This window comes from Manis javanica, chromosome 7 (genome assembly GCF_040802235.1).
Source record: "Manis javanica isolate MJ-LG chromosome 7, MJ_LKY, whole genome shotgun sequence".
In the NCBI taxonomy this organism is placed as follows: domain Eukaryota; kingdom Metazoa; phylum Chordata; class Mammalia; order Pholidota; family Manidae; genus Manis; species Manis javanica.
The window spans coordinates 14509330-14536408 of NC_133162.1; the positions used below are offsets into that span (position 1 = coordinate 14509330).

General features: G+C 34.4%; 1 protein-coding gene across 7 annotated transcripts in view; it reads right to left on the reverse strand.

Annotated features, from left to right (window-relative positions):
* Positions 1 to 27079, reverse strand: part of ATRNL1 (attractin like 1) — a 718480-nt gene that overhangs the window by 490306 nt on the left and 201095 nt on the right. For all 7 annotated transcript variants that reach the window (XR_012133000.1, XM_073240354.1, XM_073240356.1 and 4 more), the window contains one exon: positions 11211 to 11348. Coding sequence is in view for 6 of the 7 variants with exons in the window: in XM_073240354.1 (XP_073096455.1) it covers positions 11211 to 11348 (138 nt within the window). In the remaining variant the exon portion in view is untranslated. The remainder of the gene's footprint in view (positions 1 to 11210; positions 11349 to 27079) is intronic.

Consider the following 27079-nt stretch of genomic DNA (forward strand, 5'->3'; position numbering starts at 1 on the left):
TACACATAGATAGATGCATAGCTAGACACACAGATAAAATACACAGAGAGATAAGCTAGGGAAGAGAAAGTACTTCATTATAGAAGAAAGAGAACTCAGTATAGAAAGAACAATGGAATTAAAAAAACCACTATTTGGTAAAAACTATGAAACTAGGGGGAGGAATTTTACAAAATAACACAATATTCACATAGTCTCAACATGTCTTCAACAAGATGCTTTTTCATTAAGGGATAAAATAATAACTTTATAGCGAAGAAACCTGGCAGACACCAAATACGGAATGTCCATATTGAACATTAATGATGACAGCACGTGGCTCCTGATTTGGAGAGAAGACTTTTGCATAACTTCAGTGGCATTCCTTCCAAAAGTGTGTAAGCAGAATATGATTATGAAGAGATGTCAAACAAAAACAAATTGTAGTACATTCCATACACACACACAAATGGACCTTATACAAAAAAAATTCAATGCCATTAAATATAAAAAGACTCAAGAAATGTTCTAGATTACAGAAGTTTAAAGAGACATGTAAATAAATGCAACTAATAATCTTGGATTTTCTTTTGCTCTAAAGAACAATGTTGGGACAATTGGTCAAATCTCAATAAGGTCTATATTTAAATTATAATATGCATCAAGGTTAACTCCTAATTTCCTTAACTATAATGTGGTTAACAGAATTTCTAGTTTTTAAAATATGTACCCTAAATTATTTAAGAGGTAAAGGGACATCAAGTTCTGCATGTTGAATCGAGACATAGGGAGAGAGAGAGAGAGAGAGAGAGCATTTAGGGGAACTCTTTGTATACTCACAGCTTTTCTGAGTGAAATTATGTCAGAACAAAACTATTAAATAGACATTTTCAATTTTGAAAAGATTGAATGTTCCTATGCCTCAAAATAGATAATAAGATACACTTCTATGCTTTTGACTTTAAAGTAAAACATTATGTTCAACAACATTATTTGAGGAGTTCTTTGTTTTTCCTATGATACTAAAAGTTTTGTTTTTTTTCCTTTTGGGTAGAAACAATGTTGCTAGCAATATGTGAAATAAATAATGATACCATGTCTCAAGAAACTACTCCCTACATTTAAAAAAAATCATCCTATATGAATGATAACTCAAATGCCTTCTGTTACCAGTAATGGGAGTCATGGAGCTCAATACCTTGAACTTGAAAGAATTCGCTGCTGACAGACAGACTACACAAAATATACTTTTAAAAATCTTTTAAAATACAAATTATCTAGTAAGGTGCAAAAGATACTTTGAAGTTAGCTGATAACACTTATAGGATAATATATTCTGCTAAAATGACCCCAGAATTAATAGATTAGTAAGGCAATAGTAGAGGGTAAGCTTTGAAAAGTCAGACAGAGGGAATCTATTTATCTTCTCTAGAAAAACTAGAAACTGAAGAGAATTATATAAATTGAATTTTTCTCCCTTAACTAAACTTCATATAACTTATCAGTACTTAATGAAAATTGTATGCATAAAATATCAGCTTATTGCTCATTGTTTCATGAGTTAACAATGAAACATCATTTATAATTATTAAAAACAATCCTCATTCACAGCAAAGTAAAATACACATATTGGAACCAATATTGTTTCACTGTCGGCTCTATTACTGAAAAATAAAAGAAAGCAGAAAATCAACATGGAAAAAATAGTAGGCCAATTTTTAACCTCTTGCTCTAAAGTGAAAATACTGGTGGAAATGAGTAAACCATCTAGCTAGAAAGTTTGAATTATTTTTTTCTTTTAGATTATATGAAAATGAGTAAAACAGATAATTCAAATAGTATATTTTCTTTGTAATAACAATATGGAAAAGTGCTGAGTATATAACAGGCACAGTACTTCCACTTATGCAATAGGGATACATAGATAATAGCAAAAAGACAGAAACAAAATTTTTCTCATTAAGAAGTTCACGACCTACTTAGATACTAAGACAAGTAAATAATGACTTCCTGAAGCGCTGGCGGCCATCATCGTGGCTCTCATCATCTGAACACTGCCTGAAGTTCAGAGGGAAATGACTAAAGTTTTCAGGCTGACATTTCCCTTGAGCCTAAATATGAAAAATAGTGGAGTTCAGAGGCAGGGTGGTGTCCAGGGAAGTAAAGGTAGTTCAAGAGGGTGAATCACCAGGTGTATAGGAAGGAGTGGTAGAAGATGAGGTGGGAGGGTGGGTGATATTGTGAATGTCCTGGAAACAGAAAAAAGATCAACTGAAAGAGGCTGATCTGTTCAGAAACCATTACAATAGACTAGGCTAAAATACAGACAGACACAGCTGGACGATGGCAGTTTCGTGTTATGGCTTTGAAAGGGTGAAAGTCGACCACTGATCATATCTGAGATTCAAAGCAGATGTAAGAGCACATTGGCTTGGAGCACCAGAGTCAGGTATTTACACATTTGAATTTTGGTTCCAGCACTTGATGCTCAACTTTTAACATAGTGCTTAGGCCCATCTCCTTGCTACTGCTGTTGAATGGATCATGTGTACTTTATAAAATGCTTAGGATAAAATGGAAAAATTTAGGCAAACTTCTTAGCAATGGTCCTTGCACAAACTACCACTAAATATTAGTTACATATTTAGTTAATGTAATGCTCAGAGCTTGGCTGATAAGGAAACCCAGTGTTGTTAGCTAAGATGTGGACGTGCAGACAAAGAGATGTAAGGAAGTGGCACATGATGTGCAACACGGCAGGACGTAAAACCACAAACAGTATTTGGGGTCAGAGTACAAAAGGCCTTGAAAGTCTTGTTAAAGAGTTTTTAATTTATTTCACAGATACTTCACAAAAAATGAATGATTTTAGAAATGGTAATAAAATCACTAAATGTTTTTAGGATGTTTCTGTTTCTCTTCCTATAAAGGAAATATATGGATGAATTAGAGAGAGATGGTATATAGGGAGAGTATTCACTGATTAATTCAATCAATATTTAATAAAAACCTATCCCATTTCAGGTAATCTGTAACCTAGCAGCAGCAGAATAGAAAAGGAATAGTGGCGGTCTAAATTAATCAGGGTAACAGAACGCCAGGGAAGACACGGAGCTCAGAGAGAATGCAGTGCCAGGATCAGCTTGGACAGAATGCAGGACAGGAAGAAGAGAGGGAGTCAAAGGGAACATTGAAATTAAGCCTAAAAGGGTGGTATTAGCATTAATGAAAATGGGAGGCGAACGGAGAATACTTTTTAAATAATAAATTCATGGAATTGAGTTTTTCAACTAATTAATTTGAATAGGAGTAGCCTTATACAGAAATGTTTAACAGCTAGTCAAAGAAAAAACATTCAAAATGCTTAATAAAGCAACCTGTAATATTCACTAAATATACAATCAAGTGGTTATATACTTCCTTTAAAGTCTAAAAATACAGATTATGATTATTATAAAATCCATGATTGGCCTATAAGGAAAAAGCAAAATAAAAGGTATAGATAAAATTATACATGATAAAGAGAATAGGAAGTTATTGTATTCATATCCTATGGTATATAAAAAAGGGACCTCTAAGAGAAAAGGCATTTCTTCTTAAATAATTTACTAAGGAGGCTTTTAATATGTTTATGAAATATTTACAGAGAATATTTATGCTGATATTTTCTTAAACACCTGCTTTGGCATTCCTAATATATAATTAACTGTTCCACCATTGCTAATTAGTTTTTATACACTATTTGAAAAAGTGTGTGTCCAAATTTTAAATTTTGCTTTTTAAAAAAATTTGCTTTTAGAAAAATCGAATAAAACTACATGCTTAGCATTTTTAAGGTTAATCTCTAACTTTATATAGAATACTAAATAAATGTTTTGTGTTTTAGAATATGAGAAGTATGACCAAGTTTAAATTTAGCTTTTAGTTTTCATCCTAGGTCTGTGATTTGAAACAAACAGGAATTCCTCAACCTTTAGTTGAGGAATTGGTAAGTGTAAGATCCAATTTTATTGTTAAATTACAATGATCTTAACATCACTTTTTGAAGAACCAAACAGTACCATATGCTTGCAACATGAAATTGCACAATACAATACATGATAAGGGGCTAAGCATCAAATGAAATTAAAGAGAAATATTGGACACTTAGATAATGGTTTCTACCTGGCCCCAAATAGATTCATACTTGTAGATCTAAATCTTTGAATATTTTTTAAAATTCCATGAGATAGATTAGTGAACTTATTACTGACAAGAAAACATGCAAACGACACATTTCATTGTCAAAAACTAATAAATCAGAGGTGAAAATATTCTATAGCATCAAGACTAGAAGCTTAAGAAACGCTAACCAAATGCCAAACGTTTAAGTACAAGTTTATTTAAGTTAAGGTAGGTAGAAAGTAGAACTGTGTGCAAGTAAAAAATAGGAAAGGAGATCTTAAGGAAGGGCATAGGTTTAACAAAGGTGCTGAAGTAACCCAGGACTCCTGTGTTCAGTGAGCTTGTCTGCAGTTGCCCGAGACACAGCCCCATGAACAGTTCTTTTCAAGAGGAATCTAACAAAAAAAGTAGTGAACTGCATCTTATAAACCACAATCAAACATTACCCTAAAACACCTGAGAGATAATATTTTTTCTTAGTTTTAGTATTATCTATTTAGTTTTAATAGTTTAATATCAGGGCCAAATAGTTTCATACTGTCAGTTCTTCTTGCCCTTGTAGCTCTTACAAGAACAAAAAGGATAAGAACTTGGAAAGAAAACTAGAGACTTTGAGCATCTCAAGTTAGAGGGAGGGATACTTTACCAAGGAAAACGAAAAACTCATAGTGAGAGAAGACAACCAGGCAAGAAATATTACAGAAGTTATGCAATGAAGTTTTTAAAAATCTTGCAGTGGAAACAGGCAGCCCTGCATGATTTAAAAAGGCTTTCTTGGTTTTCTTAAAGTGATTAAGTTGATATAAAAGTGTTATTTTAAAGAGAATCTTTCATCAAAGCATAACTTCATGCTTATTTCATTATGTTAAATATCTACATATAGTTATATAGTTATTCATTTAATGGCCTCTCTTCGGAATATTTAAAAATCTCAAGTTGGCTTTTCTCTGCCCCTTAGGGTGACAAAGTTCCTCAGAAAATACAAACTTTAAACTTCGTTGTATCAAAACAATAGAAACAAGAGCTCCATGCCAAGATTTCCATTTCTTTGCATTTTTATGTTATTCAGGTCAATACTCCCAGTTTGAGAGAATTAAGCTTCTTACATTTATTTTAAGAAATGCTCATGCTCACTTGGTTATAAATTTTCAGCTTCTATGTATAATCTCCAATATGCAAGAAGGGTTTAAAATGAAAAAAATGCCCCATCCCGGTAGAGAGAAAGAGTTAATTCATCTTCCTTTTTACTACCCTATAGTCTTAGAGAACATGTGTGTCATACCCTAGTGGGTGTTTATTGAAGTATTAAATAGTTCCATAAAATTTGCTATAGACAGATACTTATAATATGCCAAAAAGAAAAACTTAAGTTTTGCTGAGAAGAAACAAAGGTAAAAATAGAACTGCCATTATGGTGAAAAAATTCTTTTTTCCCCTTAACTGGAAACTAAGAGTTTCTCTATCATGATTAAAAGTAAAATATATAGAGAGAATGAAAAAATCAGATAAGTATACTATTCAAGAAACTAGAAAAAAAATACAAATGAACTATAAGACAAATTCATAAATACATAAGCAGACTTTACTAAATCCAATTATAAATGCAATGTTAAAAGAATTTATTCATCATGCCAACTAAACCCATTGAACATCTTGCAGTAAACTAATCAGAAAAAGTAAGGCCTAGATGAAGAAAACTATGGGTTCTACAAGACTGCATTTTTTAAAATGTCTGTATATTTCATGATTTGGAGTTTATTTCCTTATAGCATATCTATTTATTAATAATTGAATAAAACAAATACATATCAAGATATAAAATATTTTTCAGATTAATAGCATTATAGCTTAGCTGTCTTACATTTATAATAAGCTATAATGAAAAACATGTGAATAATGATACTCACATAAAATTGAAGCTTTTCAATTTCTCTCAACTCTCAAGGGCCTACCCTGATCCCTCCATCAGAATTAATCTCTGTCTCTGATTCTACCATTCCACTTCCTCATAACACTATAATAGCATTCACACAATGTATATAAATTTAAGTGCTAACACAGTATAATAAGTATTCATAATTTTTTGTGGAATTCAAGGATAATCTTTCATTGCAAACTAGTGTAGTGTATTGAGCTCTTCATCTAGTCATAAAACATTATTTTCTTTCTTTTTGTAAATAACATTGGAGATAATATGACAAAAATATTACTCATCCAAAAGTCAGAATCATATATTTTTATTAACATACTTAAGCCTATTGATATATAACTAGTAATAACATTAACAGTAATAATAATATCCATAATAATAGCTAGCATTGAAGAGTTAACATTTACAAGGAACACTTATTATTTCATATGTAAAGTACCTTATTTAAGTCTCACAATAAATTAAATTAGCCACATTTATGGTGAGGAAACTGAGACACTAAGAGGCTAAATAATTACCCAAGTTGACAGTGGCATTGCCAGGATATGGACCCAACCAGTACCATCCCAAAGCACAAACTCTTAACAATGTTATATTCTCCCATAGCTACAAATATAGATAGATAATTGATAGATAGACAGATATGTGATGGCAAAATCAACTTTCTATCAGAGAATCTTCCTGAACATTAATGAAAAGAAAATAAGTTTAATAATAAAACACTTTTAATGGTTAATGTAATAATAGAATAGCCATAAATATGCCATAGTCTAAAAACAATCTGGGGAAAATCTATAAGTACATTCATGTAATACTGACTGCAATATTAAATTGGCTTTAGTAGAATGAATTTAAAAACTCACCATTCAAATATAAATCTATTTCCTTCTTTCCCTTAATATTATCATGAACTCTGAATTTTAGTAAATGTACCTACTAATAAAAAAATGAACTTTTTTCAATAAGGTGAACTAAAGATGAAGAAATAGAAATAGTACATTTTTTTATAAATTGATTTTAGCCATAATGCATTAGAAAGAATTCACCAGTGTAACATATTATTTAGTTAGTAATATGGCCCTAAAAAATAAAAACAGCATTCATATATCATATCACCAGAGAGAAGTCATACACAGCAAAATAGTTTGACAAATTTAAGAAACAAGGAAACTATAAGGAATTATTTAAAAGCTTATAAACTACCAGAGAATGTGCAAGTAATAAATAAGGTAGGCATTTATCTTTCATCCCATTTAATTGCATTGTGCCTCAGCTTGCCAGATGTGTAATGTCAGTAACAAAAATTAATATAGAATAATGAACTAGGCTTAAACCTAGCACAGAAGTATCATCCCTGAAGGGGAACACATTTCTAAAAGCACTAAGCCTGTTGGAATGATAAAACTTACCATTCTAATTTAAAACATTTTGTAGCTAATTTAGTTATTTAAATGTTCCATTGCCTATATAGGCAAAAGTTAAAATAATACTTTGGTAATACCATTACCAAATGGCAATTTATGACATTGCATTTGGTAATGAATTCTTTGATAGGCAACAAAAGAAAAAAACAGATAATCTGGACTTCATCAAAACTGAAAACTCTTGTGCTTCAAAAGACACTGTCAAGAAAGTGAAAAGACAACCTACAGAATGGGAGAAAATATCTGCAGATTACATAAGGGCCTCATATCTAAAATACATAAGAACTCTTAGAATTCAACAATTAAAAAATAACCTAATTAAAAAATGGGCAAAGGACTTGAATAGAAATTTCTCCAAAGATATACAAATGACCAATAAGCCCATGAAAAGACACAGGGCCTTGAACAAATATTTGCACACCCATTTTCATAGGAGCATTATTCATAATACCAAAAAGAAGTGACTCAATTATCCAACAGATGAACAGACAAACAAAATGTGGTATATACATACAAGAAAACTTTAACCAACCTTTATATAAAAGAAAGGACATTCTGACACATGCTATAGTATGAATGAATCTTGAAGACATTATGCTAAGTGAGATCAGCTGTCACTAAAGGACAAATACTGTATGATTCCACTTGTTTGAGAGACCTAGAGTAATCATATTCATAGTGAGAAAAAGTAGAATGTCAGGTGCCAGGAGCTGGGGGTGGGCTGAATGGGAGTTATTATTAATGGCTATGGGTTTTCAGTTTTGCACAATAAAAAAATTGGGGGGATTGATGATAATGATGGTTTCATAGCAATGTGAAAGTACTTAATGTAACAAAGCTACATACTTAAAAGTTATTAAAATGGTAAAGTGTATGTATATTTTATCATAGGTTTTAAAAACAAATTGTTTTAAAATGGACAAAGGACTTGAATAGACATTTCTTCAAAGAAAATATACAATGCCTAACAACCACTTGAAAAAATTGTTAACATCATTAGTCATTAGGGAAATTCAAATCAAGATCACAATGTGATACCATTTCATATTTACTAGGATGGCTGAATTTTTTTAAATGGACAATAACAAGTGTTAGTAAGGATATAGAGAAATTGGAATCCTCTACATTTCTGGGGAAAATATAAACTGCTGCACCACTCTAATACACAGTTTTGAACAATTTGACAATTACTAAAAATATTAAACATAGAATTATATGACCCAGCAATACCTCCCTTAGCTTGAACACAAAAGGACTGGAAACTGATATTCAAAGACTTGTGCCATAATGTTCATAGCACCAGTATTCATAGTAGCCAAAAGGTGGAGGAAAAATACCCAAATGTCCATCAATGAATAAATGGATAAAATAATGGTGGTATATCTTTACAATAGAATAATATGCAGCCCTAAAAATGACTGAACTATTGATACATGCTATAAGAATGAACATTGTAAACAATATGCTAAGTAAAAGAAGCCAGGCACAGGAGGTCACATTATGATTTCATTTATATGAAATATTCAGAATAAATAAATTCATTTGGGCAGAAAGCATATTAGTGTTTGCCAGTGCTGAAATGACTACATAATAGGAGTAGGGTTTTCTTGGAGTGAGGAAAACAGATATTGGAATAGACATTTTCAACTCCACAGAGGTGATGGCTACACAACATCATGAATGTACTACATGCCACTAAACTGTACATTTAAAATAGTTAATTTTATGCTATTTAGATTGGACACTAAGTTAAAGAAATAATAATGTTCTAAAACTGGGGAATGGTTGGAGGCAGCATATAAAGAACAGAAATATACTAAGTAAATTAGTTTGCAAAAACGTTTGGACCATTACATAGGCATTAAAATAAGTTGGAAAGTATACATGAAGTCATTTTCATAAAAGTAAAATAAAACAATTTTATATATTAAATGCATGAAAGTTTGCAGACACAAATAAATTGTAAAGTGTAACAAACTTCCAGTTTTCTTTTTTTCTTAAAGTTGTGGAAATAGTAATATGTGTAAATAATCTATCTGAAATATAATTTTTTATCAATGAAATCCTTGGCTATCAAAAATTCAGTAGTAAAAAGCCTTCAAAAACAAGATTTCTCTAAAGTCTTTATCTTTTTACTTAAACAAAAAATAACAAAATGCTGTGACTAAATTTTATGGATTTTTTGCAATTTCTGTGAACAGTAGACACAGCCCTAAGCTATGGGTTTTAGCTGAAGGCTGCTGGATCTTGCCTGTCCATACTGACATAACTTCTAAATTAACAGTTAAGAGCAGAACCTAAGAATCAGATGTTTTCTTCCTCTTTCTAATAGTATGATATTTGGAATTCTACTTAACTTCTTTGTATATTTGGAGTAGAAGAGATACTTCCCATTCAGCTGTTGTGAAGTTGATATAAAATACTGAATACAAAGCTGTAAGTACAGTGCCTAGACCACAGAAAATGTGAATGTCAGGCAAGTCATCTGCATAAGAGCATCAAACCAGTCAGAGTTTCACATCACAAAACTTCCATTCACTTGTCTTCATTAGTACCACACCTGCTATTGCCCGAGCAATTTTGTTGATTCAAAGGCTTAACTGATCATTCTCCATGTTTCCCAACCCTGAGTGTGTATTAGTCATTTAGAAAGCCTTTCAAAAGAGTCAATGTCCTAGAATCACCCTAGAACCTCAATCAAGATATTGATTTAATTATTTTAGGGAACAGTCGAGACATCCTTAATTTTTAAAAGCTCTCCAGGTAGTTTTAATATACAAGTAGTGTTTTTATCTAGACCAGGCTCGGGCCCAACTTGCTCCAGGCTTTTCATAGCCAACAACAGAGGCTTTTCTCTGGGTGCTGTACAGGCAATCTCCATTCAGAAAAAGTGGATAAAAAATTGAAGGGCAAGGACCAACCTAGCGATAAAGGATTACTATAAAATTACAATTCAAAAGGAAAATTTTAAATGGAAGACCAAAAATTCCCTGAAAAATAGAAGGAGAAGAATAGAGAGGAAGACAGAGAAAAGTAAGGTTCAGTGAATGAATATGTGATGATAAAACTAGGACTTGAAATGCTCTTTTAATGGGCTTCACTGCCTATCACATATGCCTCTATTACATATACTCTCCTTTGGTCGTTATAATCCAATTAAGCATTATCATCTTCCTTTTACATATGAGAAAAATGAGGTACTAAGAGGGTAAGTCAATTTAGCCACGGCCATATGTGAGAACAGTAGCAAGAATTGGAATGTCAGCCCAGAACTGATTTAAAACCCACTATCTTAAACATTACGCTATGCCACCACCCTGAGTGGGGGGGAGGGGGGGAATCTTATCTGATATAAGGCATATACAAAGCCTTTAATTATTTACTTCTAAATGTTAACTTACTGTTATTAAAAAAAGAAACTATTAGCGGTGGTTGTTTTTGAATAGTGAGATTATGGAAAATCTTTTATTTTATTTGCATTTGAAAATTTTCATATAATAAACATGTATTCATTTTGAAGAAAAAGAATTTTAAAAGCAAGTGTATCACAGAAATTTTGTAGTTCACTAATAAATAGTCGCTAATAAATATATACATTAACTTCAAAAAATACAGAGCCTAAATGGGAACATTTTTCTTTGAGAGGTGTATCTTCCTCAATTTTCTTTTCTGTAGTAAAATTACTCTGAAATAAAAGAAAAAAAAATACTTACCTGTACACTGCCCTCCATTGGTTGGATCTCCATAATAACCTGGCATACAGTCTTGACACTGCTTTCCTGTGGTGAGATTTTTACACTGTTCACACACATTACTATTGATGCACGTGCTGTGTCCATTACACTGGCAAGCTAAAGAAAATAGTAAAAAAATTTATAAACATCTACATAACAATACCAAGTATCATAGCTATTAGGACAAAGCATTTATTTTAAAAGTCTAAGTGGTAGAAAGTCCAAAAGACATTCCCCAAGTTATTTTTAATGTATAACATATATGGTTCAAAACATTAATGCAGGACAGTATATACAATAAATTCTGTGTTGAAGTTTTGCCTTATGCACTACAGAATGCTAAAGATTAAGTGAAACATAAAAGTTACAGCTAAGAAGAGAATACTTTTCAATGTATTCCTTAAAGATTCATGTGAATATTATGTTTATTAATTTACATGAACATAAGAATGAATAATATAGCTTTGATAAAGAATGTTCAAGTCCATCTTAAGTATATTTACACATAATAACAAAGCATCAATACACATAGAAAATTTTGTGGCAATAGGTTCTTACTTCAAGAAAATTTATTAGTATAAAATTAACAAAAATAGCTCTTTCAAATTAAATTACATAAATGTTTATCTCCTTTGGATGAGAAAAGCTTCAAGTCTTAACTGAAATTCTATTTGCGTGTGAATTAAACAAAAGATTTAAGGCCTGAGATTTTTATTGTATTCATAATATCAGATTTAATATGTTTTCATATTTATAATACAACAGAATCCAAAAATTCAGGTAAGAGATAAAATTCATACATAAAAACTCATGTCTTCAGTGGTTATTTGCAGCATAAGTATTGTTTGGTAACTACTTGCCCAATCATCACCATCATCACCTTGAAAATTATTTTCATCATTATTATAGCTAAGATGACATTTAACTGAGTTCTCTCTCACTCTCACCAGGAAAGTCAGTGTTCGGTCAATTCCAATTGCTTGTGGCTGACATCTATTCTGATTGGTCACTGCCCATATCATCTGAGTTTTAAAATATTGCAAATACCACCCCATTGCCAAATAGTGTACAGAGTGTCATACATGAATTAGATCATTTAATCCTCACGACAATTTTAGGTCAAAGATACAGTCTGGAGACCATTTGTAAGATGAGGAAGCCTACCTAACCCAAACTCACACAAATAATCAATGAGAGAAACATACGCACAATCAGGAAGTCTGAATCAAAAAATCGGACATTAAACACCATACCTCTTGTACATAGACAATTTGAACGTGAGAGGAAAATCCCAAGACATAAGGTCATCAAGAAGAATTAACATCAAAAGTAAAAAATATGCACCCATAAACACTAAAAACCAAATACTCATATCTTAGAGAAATTCCAGAGGCATAAAACTCTATTGTAACGTAGTATACAAATGACAGGAGTCATCATGGGATCCTAAAACTCTTCATCATCCTCTAGATGAAATTAAGGGAAGTTATATCATAGTTTTCAAGCTTTATATTACATTATGAAACTGGGAGAAAATTTAACAATAATAAAAAATATTAAGTGAAATCATGATACAAAACATTGTATTTGGAATGATCACAGTTTTGTTTCTAAATGGATAAACATGCCTATAGAAAATTTAACAATGGCTGTCTTCATACAGCAAGATTTTTCTGCAACATCAATTTTCTACAATAAATTTATATTACTTCTATAGTAAGAAAAGATGTTAAGAGATTTAATTTTTTTAATATTTTGCTTAAAAGCTTAAGTTGTTTCATTGAAACAGTAAACTAATTCACCCAGGTAAAAACAAAATTTATTGAGTACCTACTACATGTAAAGCCATTCATGAAAAAATGAAAAAAGAAAATGAGTTTTATAAGTAATTTATGAAACGACTGGCTACATTTTTTTCATCACAGAAACAAATGCTTTGATTCCTGAATAAGATGGTTAAACTGAGCAGTCAGATTTAATATTCTCCCTTCAGATTACTACTAGAATAATAAGAAAATTTGCCAGCAACAATAAGAATTTGGGTATGGTGACAACTAGACAAATAGAAACTACAATAATACTGTAATTTAAAAGAGACATAATGCCACTCAACTGTCCCATCCTGAAAGTAAGAAGTTCTGAAGGCAGTTCTGGGCTATGGGAGAATCAACAAACATATCACTGACATGCCTCCATATAGCTGTTGGAAAGTATAATGCAGGGGAAATCTGATGCTTCATGTAGTGAATATACCACACGCAAAGCTGGTGTAATTTAGATCTAACTGCGGACAGAATTTCTATCATAAAAAGATTAGTCATTGCCATATCTTGTACCTAGTATGGTAGCAGTATTAAAGAAAGTGGGAACCAGGCACAATGGCTATATCAACACAGAGAAGAAAATCATAGACTCGTAAGCCTATAATTATGTTCTACTTCCCACTCCCAACAGGGTGTTGAAGCAACAAGTAATGTAAGCTTGCGTATAGTAGTTCTTCTAGGATACATTGTTACTTGAAAGTTTCTAATAACAATTTGGCTGTGGAACATGGATAAAACTACAGAGAAGCCATCCATACTGTTTTGTCTAAATTTTAAAACCAGCCCAGATGGCTCGTCATCTATGGATATACAAACAGAAAAGGATGAAAATAAAGTATAAAGGAAAACTCAGCATTTGATATGCAAATAAAGACCATAGTTTTGAAAAATATGTGCTCTCCAAAACAGATATAAAACCTTTAAAAATATCTGCTTGACATTCTCAATAAAATTTAAAAATATATACATAGAAAATCAAAGCTAACACTTACCCAAAACATTTTCAACACTAGCCTATCTCAAAATAAAAGGGGATTATCAGATGCTAGAAACAAAGCAGGATTCAAAACAAGAATGTTAAAGAGAAATGTGAGCTATTGGAGGAATTTTACTATACATGGGATAGACAAGAGGTAGGAGGCATGGGTTTCAAAACACAGCAGGGCCAGGAGACATAATCTCTGGCATTCGTAAGGAAGGGAGCTAAACTGAAACCTATTCATAATAATTGAAACCTTCAACTGTACCATTATCTGTGAAAAAGATGCTAAAACACATCAAAAGCCCAAAAATGCAGAAAAGAACCTCAAGCACATTAAGGTATAAGTATGAAAGAAAAAAGGCACTTCTGAGAATTTTAAGCCAGGGCCAGGCGTAAGTGTTGGGTTGAAATTCACATTATCCACATGGTAGAGAAAGCCCAACATTAAACATTAATGTAAAACCTGTTGTGTAATAAAGGCAAATCTCAAAACCTCTGTAAAAGCAGATGTAAATGGCCTCTTGAAATACTTCTGCTCCTCAGGTCATGCAAATACACCACAAAATGGAAAGTGAGAAAACTTTTTTCTGTAAAAGGCTAGATAATAAGTATTTTAGGCTTTGCAGATGATACAAGTTCTGGCACAACTATACATCTCTGCTCTTGTAGTGCAAAAGGACACATACACAATATACAAACAATTGAGCATAGCTGTACTCCAGTAAAACTTAATTCACAAAAATAGGCAGTGGACAGAGTTAGCCTGCAGGGCATGAAATCCTCTGATATAGAAGAAAATATACTTACAGAATTAAACCTCAAAAGAAAAAAGTACAAAGCATCATAAAGGAGAATAAGGAGAAAGAGATGATAAAAATGAGAACTGACACCTGAAAGACTGTAGTGAAGGAAAATTAGAAGATAATACAAATAGTTGAAACAATAAAAGAGAAAAAAAAGAAAACCATGCTTAAAGAAGGAAGACAATCTCCAATGAGATAGGGAATATCAGCAAAAAACATAAATTGTACAAAACAACTACTGGAAATCAGGGAGTACAACAATACAATAATTGAAAAATACAAAAAAGGGATACAACAATGGATTTGAACTGACAAAAGCATTAGCAGATAGTTCAGCAGAGATTATGTAACCTGAAGTACAGAGAGAAAACAGGAATGCAGAAAATGAACAGAGCCTCCGATAAATGTGGGATACCATTCAGAACACCAACATATGTATAATGGAAGTGTTATAAGAAGAGGAGAGAAGGAGGAGGCTAACATTTGTTTGAAGTAATTCCTGAAAACTTCCCAAATTTGATGGAAATGCTAATCTATGTAATTAAGGTAAATAAACTCTCAGTACAATAAACATGAAAACATTTCCAGACACATTATAATAAAAATGATAAAAGACAAATACAAAGAAAAATATTTCAAAGAGCAAAAGAAAATGACCCTTCACTTACAAAGAAGCCCATAAGATTAAAAACCAAGGAGAGGGAAAAGATGGCAGCCTGAGAAGTGAGGTAGAAACTTCCTCACAAAACCACATATAACACAAAAATACAGCAAATACAACTAATCCTGAATGAGTAACCGGAAAGAAGACTGCAACAGATGGCCTGGTTCAGGGGAAAAGAAAAGACCTCATGGAAAAGGGTAACACAGCAAAGCCACGATCCAGTAGGACCCAAGCCCTCCCCAACACCAGCTCACTGGCAGGAGGAAGAGGTACAGAGTGGAGAGAGAGTAGAAGCCCAGGACTGCTAAACACCTTCCCCTGGAGATCTGCTCTGGGAGCACAAACCCACATTACAGGGTGCTCTGGAGATTAGTCAAATCTGGAGATTAGACTGACATTCCAATCACTTGTGGAGAACAGATACCCACAACTGTCCATTCTGGGACAAAAGGAAAGTGCACACTTTGAAAGACTTCTCAAGAACAAGAGGGATGCTAAAGGGGCAAGAATTACACAGAGCTTGCGACTCAAGGTGAACAAAATCATCCTGGCACACTCAGCCCAGCAAGTTGGGATCTTTCAGGAGCTTCAGATGCTCCTACCCATGGCTGGCAATGCAGCACCAAAGCCTCCCACTGTGATACCCAGCCTGCCGCTCCTTCACACAGGTGGGCAATGGTTAGCAAACCTGTTACCCATGCATATTGCACTAGGCCAGCTGGAGGGTAGCCACGCCTACAGCAGCTACAAGGGCATAACATGGAGGATCCTCCCTGCACTATCAGCCCACTGGTTCTGACAGTGGAGGCAGGCACTGCAGGCAGGAAGCAGGAAGGGGCTCTTACCTCCTGGCAGGCACCAGTATGCTCAACAGCTGCTCCCGCCATCCTGCCAGGCAAGCCAGAGGATGCCCCCGCCTATGGCATATACAGGGGTGCAAAGCAGAGATTCTTCCCCACACAATTGGCCCACTGGCATTGGCAGTGGAGGCAGGCAATGAAGCCAGGAAACAGAAAAGGGCTCCTTCCTCCTTGCAGACACCAGTGCCGCTCACCAGTGATCCCCGCCATCATCCAGGTGCTGGTCACCTTCAAGACAGCAGAGCTTCTGGACATCAGAAGGTGCTGCCTACACAAAGTTATAATTCCACAATAATCATTAGAAATATGAAAGGGCAAAAGAAATTTGTACAAATGAAAATCCATCAAACATCAGAAAGATGGCCAAATGAAATAAATATCACCAATCCTATTGATAATAATTTCAAAATAAAAATTATAAACATACTCACAAAGTTACAGAAAAATTTTGAAGATCAAAGGGAGGACATCAAGAAAGAGATAGACACTTTGAAAAATACAGTATCTGAAATGAAACATAAAATAAAGGGATTTAAAAGCAGATTAGAGGATGTAGAGGAGATGGTAAATGAAACAGAGATTAGAAAACAGAAATACAAAGATGCCAATGCACAAAGAGAAAAAAGGATCTCTAGGAAATAAAGAATATAAAGAGAACTGTGCAACAAATGCAAACAGAAAAATATTCGCATTATAGGGGTAACAGAAGAAGAAGAGAGAGAAAAAGGGAAAGTGATTTGAGGAAATAATTGCAGAAAACTTCCCCAATCTGGAGAAGGAAAAAGTCTCTCTGGCCATAAAAAGGTACAAATCTCCCAATGCAAGGGACCCAAAGAAGACAACACCAAGACATATAATAATTGAAGTGGCAAAGATTAAGGACAAAGACAGAGTATTAAAAGCAACAAGAGGGAGAAAAAATATCATTATTCAAAGGAAAACCCATCAGGCTATCATCAGACTTCTCAGCAAAAACCTTACAGGCCAGAAGGAAATGGCATGATATATTTAATGCAATGAAGCAGAAGGACCTTGAACCAAGAATACACTACCCACCAAGAATATCATTTTAAATTTGAAGCAAGGATTAAATGATTTCCAGATAAGCAAAACTTGAGAGAATTTACCGCCCACAAATCATCTCTACAGTGTATTTTAAAGGGACTGCTCTAGAGGAAAGAGCTTCTAAGGCTAAAGAGCAGTCACCAAAGAAAATAAAGCCACAGAAAAGGAAGTAGACAAATTAATTATTAAGCAAATACAAAGGTAAATCAACTACCCATAAAGTCAATCAAAGGACACACAAAGAGAACAAAATATGACACCTCATATGTAAAGAGTGGAGGAGGAAGGAAAGAAGGGAGAAAAAACAAAAATAAAAAAATTGAGATTATGTTTCTAACAGCATAATAAGCAAGTTAAGTCAGACTGTTAGATAGTAAAGAAATTACCCTTGAACCTATGGTAACCATGTACCTAAAGCCTGCAAAGGCAGTAAGTACATATCTATTGATAATCACCATAATGTAAGTGAGCAGAATGTACCAATCAAACAGAAAGAGTTATAGAATGGATTTTAAAAAAAAAGACCCCTCTATATGCTGCCTACAAGAGACTCACTTCAAAACCAAAAACATACATAGACGAAATGTGAAGGAATGAAAAAAGATATTTTCTTGCAAATAATAGGGAGAGAAAAGCAGGAATTGCAGTCCTTGTATCAGATAAAATAGATTTTCAAAACAAAGAAAGTAACAAAAGACAAAGAAGGACATTATATAATGATAAATGGGTCAGTCCATCAAGAGGATACAACCATTATAAATATCTATGTACCCAACACAGGAGCACTTAAATATATGAAACATATTTTTAGTATGTTATAATATTAAAAAATAATAACAGAATAAAAAGGGGAAATAGAATGCAATGCATTCATTTTAGGAGACTTCAACACACCACTCACTCCAAAGGACAGATCAATCAGAGAGCAAATGAGGAGACAGAGACACATAACAACACATTAGAATAGAGGGACCTATCCAATATCTACAGAACACTCCACCCAAAAGCAGCAGGATATGCATTCCTCTCAAGTGTACATGGAACATTTTTCAGAATATATCACATACTAGGCCACAAAAGGGCCTCAGTAAATTCAGAAGGATTGAAATTGTACCAACCAGCTTCTCAGACCACAAAGGTATGAAACTACAAATAAATTATGCAAAGAAAACAAAAAATTCACAAACACATGGAGGCTTAACAACATGCTCCTAAATAATTCATGGATCACTGACCAAACAAAAACGGAGATCAAGCAATATATGGAGACAAATTAAAAAAACAACTCAACTTCTCAAAAATCTATGGGATGCAGCAAAGGCCATTGCAGTATACTGCAGTACAGGCTTACCTCAAGAAAGAAGAACAATCCCAAATGAACAGTCTAAATTCACAGCTAATGAAACTAGAAAAAGAAGAACAAATAAGGCCCAAAGTCAGTAGAAGGAGGGACATAATAAAGATCAGAGCAGAAATAAATAAAACAGAGAAGAATAAAACAGTAGAAAGTTTCAATGAAAGCAGGAGCTGGTTTTTCAAGAAAATAAACAAAATTGATAAATCCCTAGCCAGACTTAACAACATGCTCCTAAATAATTAATGGATCATCAACACCATCCACCACATCAACAAAAAGAAGTACAAAAATCATGATTATCTCAATACATGCTGAAAAAGCATTCAACAAAATTGTTGAAGAAAAAAAGATTCTATACATATAAACAGAATCAGAAATGAGAAAGGAAAAATCACTACTGATACCATAGAAATACAAACAATGATTAGGGAATACTATGAAAAATTATATGCTAACAAACTGAATAACCTAGAAGAAATGGAAAACTTTCTAGAAAAATACAACTTTCCAAGACTGACCCAGGAAGAAACAGAAAATCTGAAGAGACAAATTAACAGCAATGAAATTGAATTGGTAATCAAAGAACTACCTAAAAACAAAACCCCTGGGCCAGATGGCTTCCCCACTGAATTTTATCAAACATTTAGAGAAGCACTAACATCAATTCTACTCAAAGTTTTCCAAAAAGTAGAAGAGGGAATAGATCCAAACTCATTCTATGAAGCAACATCACTCTAATACCAAAACCAAGCAAAGACACCACAAAAAAAAAAACTATAGATCAACACCACTGATGAACACAGATGGAAAAATATTCAACAAAATATTAACAAACCAAATTAAACAATAATCAGAGATCATCCATCCAAGTGGAATTTCTTCCAGGGTTGCAAAGATGGTACAATAGTCGAAAATCCGTCAACATCATCCACCACATCAACAAAAAGAAGTACAAAAATCATGATTATCTCAATACATGCTGAAAAAACATTCAACAAAATTCAACATCCATTCATTATGAAAACTCTCAACAAAATGGGTATAGAGGGCAAGTATCTCAACATAATAAAGGTGATATACAACAAACCAACAGCCAACATCATACCTAACAGTGCAAAGGTGAAAGCTTTTCCTCTAAGTTTGGGAACAAGACAAGAATGCCCACTCTCCACAATTTTAATCAAAATTGTTCTGGATATCCCAGCCATGGTAATCAGACAACACAAATAAATAAAAGACATGAGACTGGTAAGGAAGAAGTTAAACTGTCCCTGTTTGCAGATGACATGATATGCTACATAAAAAACCCTAAAGAACACCCCAAAAGTACTAGAATATGTGAATTCAGCAAAGATGCAGGATACAAATTAACACACATAAATCTGTGGCTTTCCTACACACTAAAAATGAACTAATGGAAAGAGAAATCAGGAAAACAATTCCATTCACAATAGCATCAAAAATAATAAAATATCTGGGAATAAACCTAACCAAGGAAGTGAAAGACCTATACCCTGAAAACTACAAGAGACTCTTAAGAGAAATTAAAGAGGACACTAACAAATAGAAACTCATCCCATGCTCCTGGCTAAGAAGAATTAATATAGTCAAAATGGCCATCCTGCCCAAAGCAATATACAGATTCGATGCAATCCCTATCAAATTACCAACAACATTCTTCAATGAACTGAAACAAATAGTTCAAAAATTCATATGGAACCACCAAAGACCCAGAATAGCCAAAGCAATCCTGAGAAGGAAGAATAAAGTTGGGGGTGGGCGGGATCTCACTCCCCAACTTCAAGCTCTGCTACAAAGCCACAGTAATCAAGACAATTTGGTACTGGCACAAGAACAGACCCACAGACCAGTGGAACAGAACAGTGAGTCCAGACATTAACCCAAGCATATATGGTCAATTAATATAAGATAAAGGAGCCATGGATATACAATGGGGAAATGACAGCCTCTTCAACAGCTGATATTGGCAAAACTGGACAGCTATATGTAAGAGAATGAAACTGGATTGTTGCCTAACTCCAAACACAAAATTAAACTCAAAATGAATCAAAGACCTGAATGTAACTCATGAAATCATAAACTCTTAGAAGAAAACATAGGCAAAAAATCTCTTGAATATAAACATGAGCAACATTTTCCTGAACACAGCTCCTTGGGCAAGGAAAACAAAGCAAAAATGAACAAATGGGGATACATCAAGGTAAAAGCTTCTGTACAGCAAAGGACACCATCAGTAGAATAAAAAGCATTTGACAGTATGGGAGAAAATATTTGTAAATGACATATCCGACAAGGGGTTAACATCCAAAATATATAAGGACCTCAAATGCCTCAACACCCAAAAAATCAAATAACCTAATTAAAAGAATGGGCAGAGGATATCTGGACAGATATATCTCCAAAGAAGAAATTCAGATGGGAAACAGGCACATGAAAAAATGCTCCACATTGCTAATTATCAGAGAAATGCAAATTAAAACCACAAATAAGATATCACTTTATACCAATTAGGATGGCCTAAATCCAAAAAGACAAGGAACAACAAATGCTGGCAAGGATGCAGAGAAAGGGGAACCCTCCTACACTATTAGTGGAAATGTAAATTAGTTCTGCAATTGTGGAAAGCAATATGGAGGTTCCTCAAAAATTAAAAATAGAAATACCATTTGACCCAGGAATTCCACTCCTAGGAATTTACATAAAGAAAACAAGATCACAGATTCAAAGCGATATATGCAACACTATGTGTATCGCAGCACTATTTACAATAGTTAAGATATGGAAGCAATCTATGTGCCCATCAGTAGATGAATGGATAAAGAAGATGTGGTATGTATACGCAATGGAATGTTATTCAGCCATAAGAAGAAGAAAAATCCTACCATTAGCAACAACATGGATGGAGCTAGATTATATGGTCAGTGAAATAAGCCAGGTGGAGAAAGACAAGTAGCAAATCATTTCACTCATTTGTGGAATATAACAACAAAGCAAAACTGAGGGAACAAAACAGCAGCAGACTCACAGTCTCCTAGAAGTGACTCCCGATTACCAAATTTAATGCCCTGTGGAGGGTGCGTGGGAAGGGAGGGAGGGAGAATGGGATTAAAGGGCATAATGATTAATACACATAATGTAGGGGGGCTCACGGGGAAGGCAGTATAGCACAGAGAAGACTAGTAGTGACTATACAGCATCTCACTATGCTGATGGACAGTGAATGCAATGGGATGTGGGGGTGGGCTTGATAATATGGGTGAATGTCATAACCACAATGTTGCTCATAAGAAACCTCATAAGATTGTATATCAGTGATGCCTTAATTTAAAAAAAAGATTAACAACTGACTTTTAATCAGGAAAAATGGAGGCCAGTCAGCAGTAGGATATTATATTTCAAGCTCTCAAAGGATAACTTTCAACCAAAAATTTTCTATTCAGCAAGGCTACTTTTCAAAAACTGAAGTGAAATAAAGATATTCACAGATAAACAAAAACTGACAGAATTTGTTCCTAGCAGATTCACTTACAAGAAATACTAAAAGAATTTCTTTAAGGGGGAAAGCACATGACCTGCATGATTAATTAAAGTTACCAAATAAAAAAGAGCACTGGTAACACTTATTATGTCATTATAAAAGTGAGTAAAAATATGTGTATCAACTCCTTTCTTCTGTTATCTGAATTTTTTAAATTGTATTTAAATATATATATATATAATGATATTGTTGGACTTGTAACACATAAAAATGTAATATATTTCCTAGGAACAGAACAAAAGGAAGTAGGTGGGAGAAAATCTATTTTGGGCTAAGGATGTGACATGGTATTAACAGATGGTAATTTGTATCCACAGGAATGAATGAAGAAAACCAGAAATGTCAAATACAAAAGTTAATACAACAAGAGCTAAAAATAAATACTTGCCCTCCTTTCTTCTCTCAGATACTTAAAAAGACATAAAAATTAGAAAAATATCCTGTAGAAAGTACATCTTAACTACAAAAATGTGTTTGTGGGTTTTCAACATAAATATAATATATGTATACCAATACCACAGAAAGAAGAGAAAGAGAATAGGCCCATGTAAGTAACATCATTTTATCTCACTGGAATTAAGTTAGCATAAATCTGAAGTACTTTTTAGTAAGTTAAGATATAGATATGGTAGAGATTCAAGATGGCGGTGTGAGAGGTGAGACTGAGAACTCCTCCCAAAACCACGTATAGTATGAAAATATAGTTAACACAACTAAACCTGGAACAACAACAGGAAGGAAGGCTGCACCAGACTCCCCACAGACCTCATGAAAAAAGCAGATCTCATGAAGCATGGAAACGTAACAAAGCCTTGATCCAGAGGGACCCAGGTACTTCTGCACCCCAGCTCACTGGCAGGAGGAAGAGAAATGGGGTGGGGAGGGAGTGGAAACCTAAGACTGCTGAACACCAAGCCTTGGAGATCTGCTTTGGAGCACAAACCTACATTGTGTGGTGCTCTGGAGATTGGTGGGGTTGGGGAGCTGGGACAGATAGAGTGTTTGAGAGACTGACATTCTGGATGTTTGAGAAGGACAGGGATCCACATCCAGCAGCTCTGGGACAAAGGAAAGGCAGGTGTCTGAGAGGCTTCCTACCAGCGAGAGAGCTGCTGAAGAACGGGATTACACAGAGATTGCAGCGCAGGAGAAGGGATAGGTAGACAAGGTTGTCTGGGTGCGATCTGCCCAGCAGGTTGGGAACTCTGAGGAGGTTCAGGCACTCCATCCCCCTGGCTGGCTACTCAGCTCCAAGGCCCCCGACCGTAACATGCAGCCTTCTGCACCTTCCTCCTGGCCTGCTGGCACTGGCTTGCAAACCGGCAGTCACTGCGCTGGGGTCAGGCCAGGCAGAGGGAGGCCCCGCCTACCACATCTAGAGATGCAAAGCACAGAGGCTTACACCTGTGTGCTCAGCCCACTAGCTCTGATCCTGAAGACAGGCACTGCAGCAGGGAATCAGGAAATAGCTCTTTCCTACCTCCAGGCACCCATTCCACTCCCCTCGGTCCCCCAACCTCACTCTAGGGGCTGAGCAGCTCTAGAGACTAGAGCTTCTGGGCACTAGAGGGTGCCACATAGAAATATGAAATATCAAAGCAGCCTGATTCAGACCAAAATCTCACAAACCCCAGGAAAAGAGCCAAATGAAGCTGAATTCACTAATCTTCCACAAAGAGAGTTCAAAATAAAAAACGTAAACATGCTCATGGAGGTACAGAAAAATATTCAAGAACTCAGGAATGAACTTAAGATGGAGATTCAATTATTAAGAAATTACATATCTGAAATGAAACATACAATGGAGGGATTTAAAAGATTGGATGGAGCAGAAGAAATGATAAATGGAATAGAAATTAGAGAAGAGGAATACAAAGAAGCAGAGGCACAGAGAGAAAAAAACGTCTCTAAGAATGAAAGAATATTGAGAGAACTGTATGACCAAACCAAACGGATTAATATTCACATTATAGGGGTACTAAAAGAAGAAGACAGAGGAAAAGGGACAGAAAGTGTCACTGAGGAGGTAATTGCTGAAAACTTCTGCAATCTGGGGAAGGAGATAATCTCTCAAGCCATGGAGGTACACACATCTCCCAATACAAGGGACCCAAAGAAGACAACATCAAGACATATAATAATTAAAATGGCAAAGACAAGGACAAAGACAGACTTTTACAAGCAGCTAGAGAGAGAAAAAAGATCACATACAAAGGAAAACCAATCAGAACATCATCAGATTTCTCAGCAGAAACCTTACAGGCCAGAAGGGAGTGGCATGATATATTTAAGGCAATGAAGCAGAAGGGCTTCGAACCAAGAACACTTTACCTGGCAAGGTTATCATTTAAATTTGAAGGAGGGACTAAACAATTCTCAGATAAGCAAAAGCTGAGAGAATTTATCTTCCACAAACCACCTCTATAGTGCATTTTGGAGGGACTGCTATACATGGAAGTATTCCTAAGGCTGAACAGATGTCACAAGGGGAAATAACACCACAGCAAAGTACAAGAATTAATTACTAAGCAGAAGCAAAATCAAATCATCTAGCCCCAAGTCAATCCATGGATACACAAAAGAGAAAAGAATATGTTACTCAACATATAAAATATGGAGGAGGAATAAAAAGAAGGGAAAAAAATAAGAACCTTTAGGTTGTGTTTGTAATAGCATACAAACTGGGTTAAAATAGACTGTTAGATAGTCAGGGAATTACCCCTGAAACTTTGGTAACCATGAATCTAAAGCCTGCAATGGCAATAAGTACTACCTATCAAAAACCACTCTAAATGTAAATGGTCTGAATGCACCAATCAAAAAACATAGAGTCACTGAATGGATAAAAAAACAAGATGCATCTATATGCTGCCTATAAGAGACACTTCAAAACCAAAACACAGAGACTATAAGTAAAGGAATGGAAAAAGATACTTCATGAAACTAATAGTGAGAAAAAAGCAGGAGTTGCAGCACTTCCATCAGACAAAATAGACTTCAAAACAAAGAAAGTAACAAGAGACAAAGATGGACATTATATAATGAAAAATGGGTCAGTCCAACAAGAGAATATAACTATTATAAATATCTATGAACCCAACACAGGATCGCCTACATATATGAAACAAATGCTAACAGAATTAAAAGGGGAAATAGAATGTAATGCATTCATATTTGGAAACTTCAACACACCACTCACTCCAAAGGATGGATAAACCAGACAGAAAATAAGCAAAAAGACAGAGGCACTGAACAACATATTATAACAAATGGACCTAACGGAGATCTACAAAGCAGTCCATCCAAAAGCAACAGGATACACATTCTTCTCAAGTGCACATGGAACATTTTCAAGAATAGATCATATATGAGGCCACAAAAAGAGCCTCACAAAATTCAGAAAGACTGAAATTGTACCAACCAGCATCTCAGATCACAAAGGTATGAAACTAGAAATAAATTTCACAAAGAAAATGAAAAAGCCCACAAACACGGAGGCTTAATAACATGCTCTTAAATAATCAGTGGATCAATGACCAAAAAAAAATGGAGATCAAGCAATATATGGGGACAAATGATAACAGTAATTCAACACCGCAAAATTTGCAGGGTGCAGCAAAGGCCATGCTAAGAGGAAGTATATTGCAATACTACCTCAGGAAAGAAAAACAATCCCAAATGAACAGTCAAAACCCAAAATATACAAAACTAGAAAAGGAAGAACAAATGAGACCCAAAGTCAGTAGAAGGATTGATATAATAAAGATTATAGAGCAGAAATAAATAAAAGTGAGAAGAATAAAACAATAGAGAGAACCAATGAAAGCAGGAGCTGGTTCTTCGAGAAAATAAACAAAATAGATAAACCTGAGGCCAGATTTATCAAAAAAAAAAAGAGAGAACCTACAGACATAAACAGAATCAGGAATGAGAAAGGAAAAATCACAACTGACACCACAGAAATACAAACAATTATTAGGGAATACTATGAAAAATTATATAGTAAAAAAACAATAACCTAGAAGAAATGGACAACTTTCTAGAAAAAATACAACCCTCCATGACTGACCCAGGAAGAAACAGAAAATCTGAATAGACAAATTACCAGCAAGGAAATTTAATGGGTAATAAAAAGCTACCTAAGAACAAAATTCTTGGACCAGATGGTTTCACTGCTGAATTTAATCAAACATTTAGTGAAGACCTAATACCCACCCTCCTTAAAGTTTTTCAAAAAATAGAAGAGGAGGGAATAATTCCAAACTCATTCTATGAGGCCAACATCACTATAATAACAAACCAGGCAAAGATAACACAAAAAAGAAAATTACAGACCAATATCCCTGATGAACATAGAAGCAAAAATACTCAATAAAATATTAGCAAACTGAATTAAAAAGTACATCAAAATGGTCATCCATCATGATCAAGTGGAATTCATCCCAGGGATGCAAGGATGGTACAACATTCAAACATCCATCAACATCATCCACTACATCAACAAAAAGAAGGACAAAACCACATGATCATCTCCAAAGATGCTGAAAAAGCATTTGACAAAATTCAACATCCTTTCATGATAAAAACTCTCAATAAAATGGGTATAGAGGGCAAGTACCTCAACATAATAAAGGTCATATATAACAAAACCACAGCCAACATTATACTTAACAGTGAGAAGCTGAAAGCTTTTCCTTTAAGATGGGGAACAAGACAAGGATGCCCACTCCCCCAC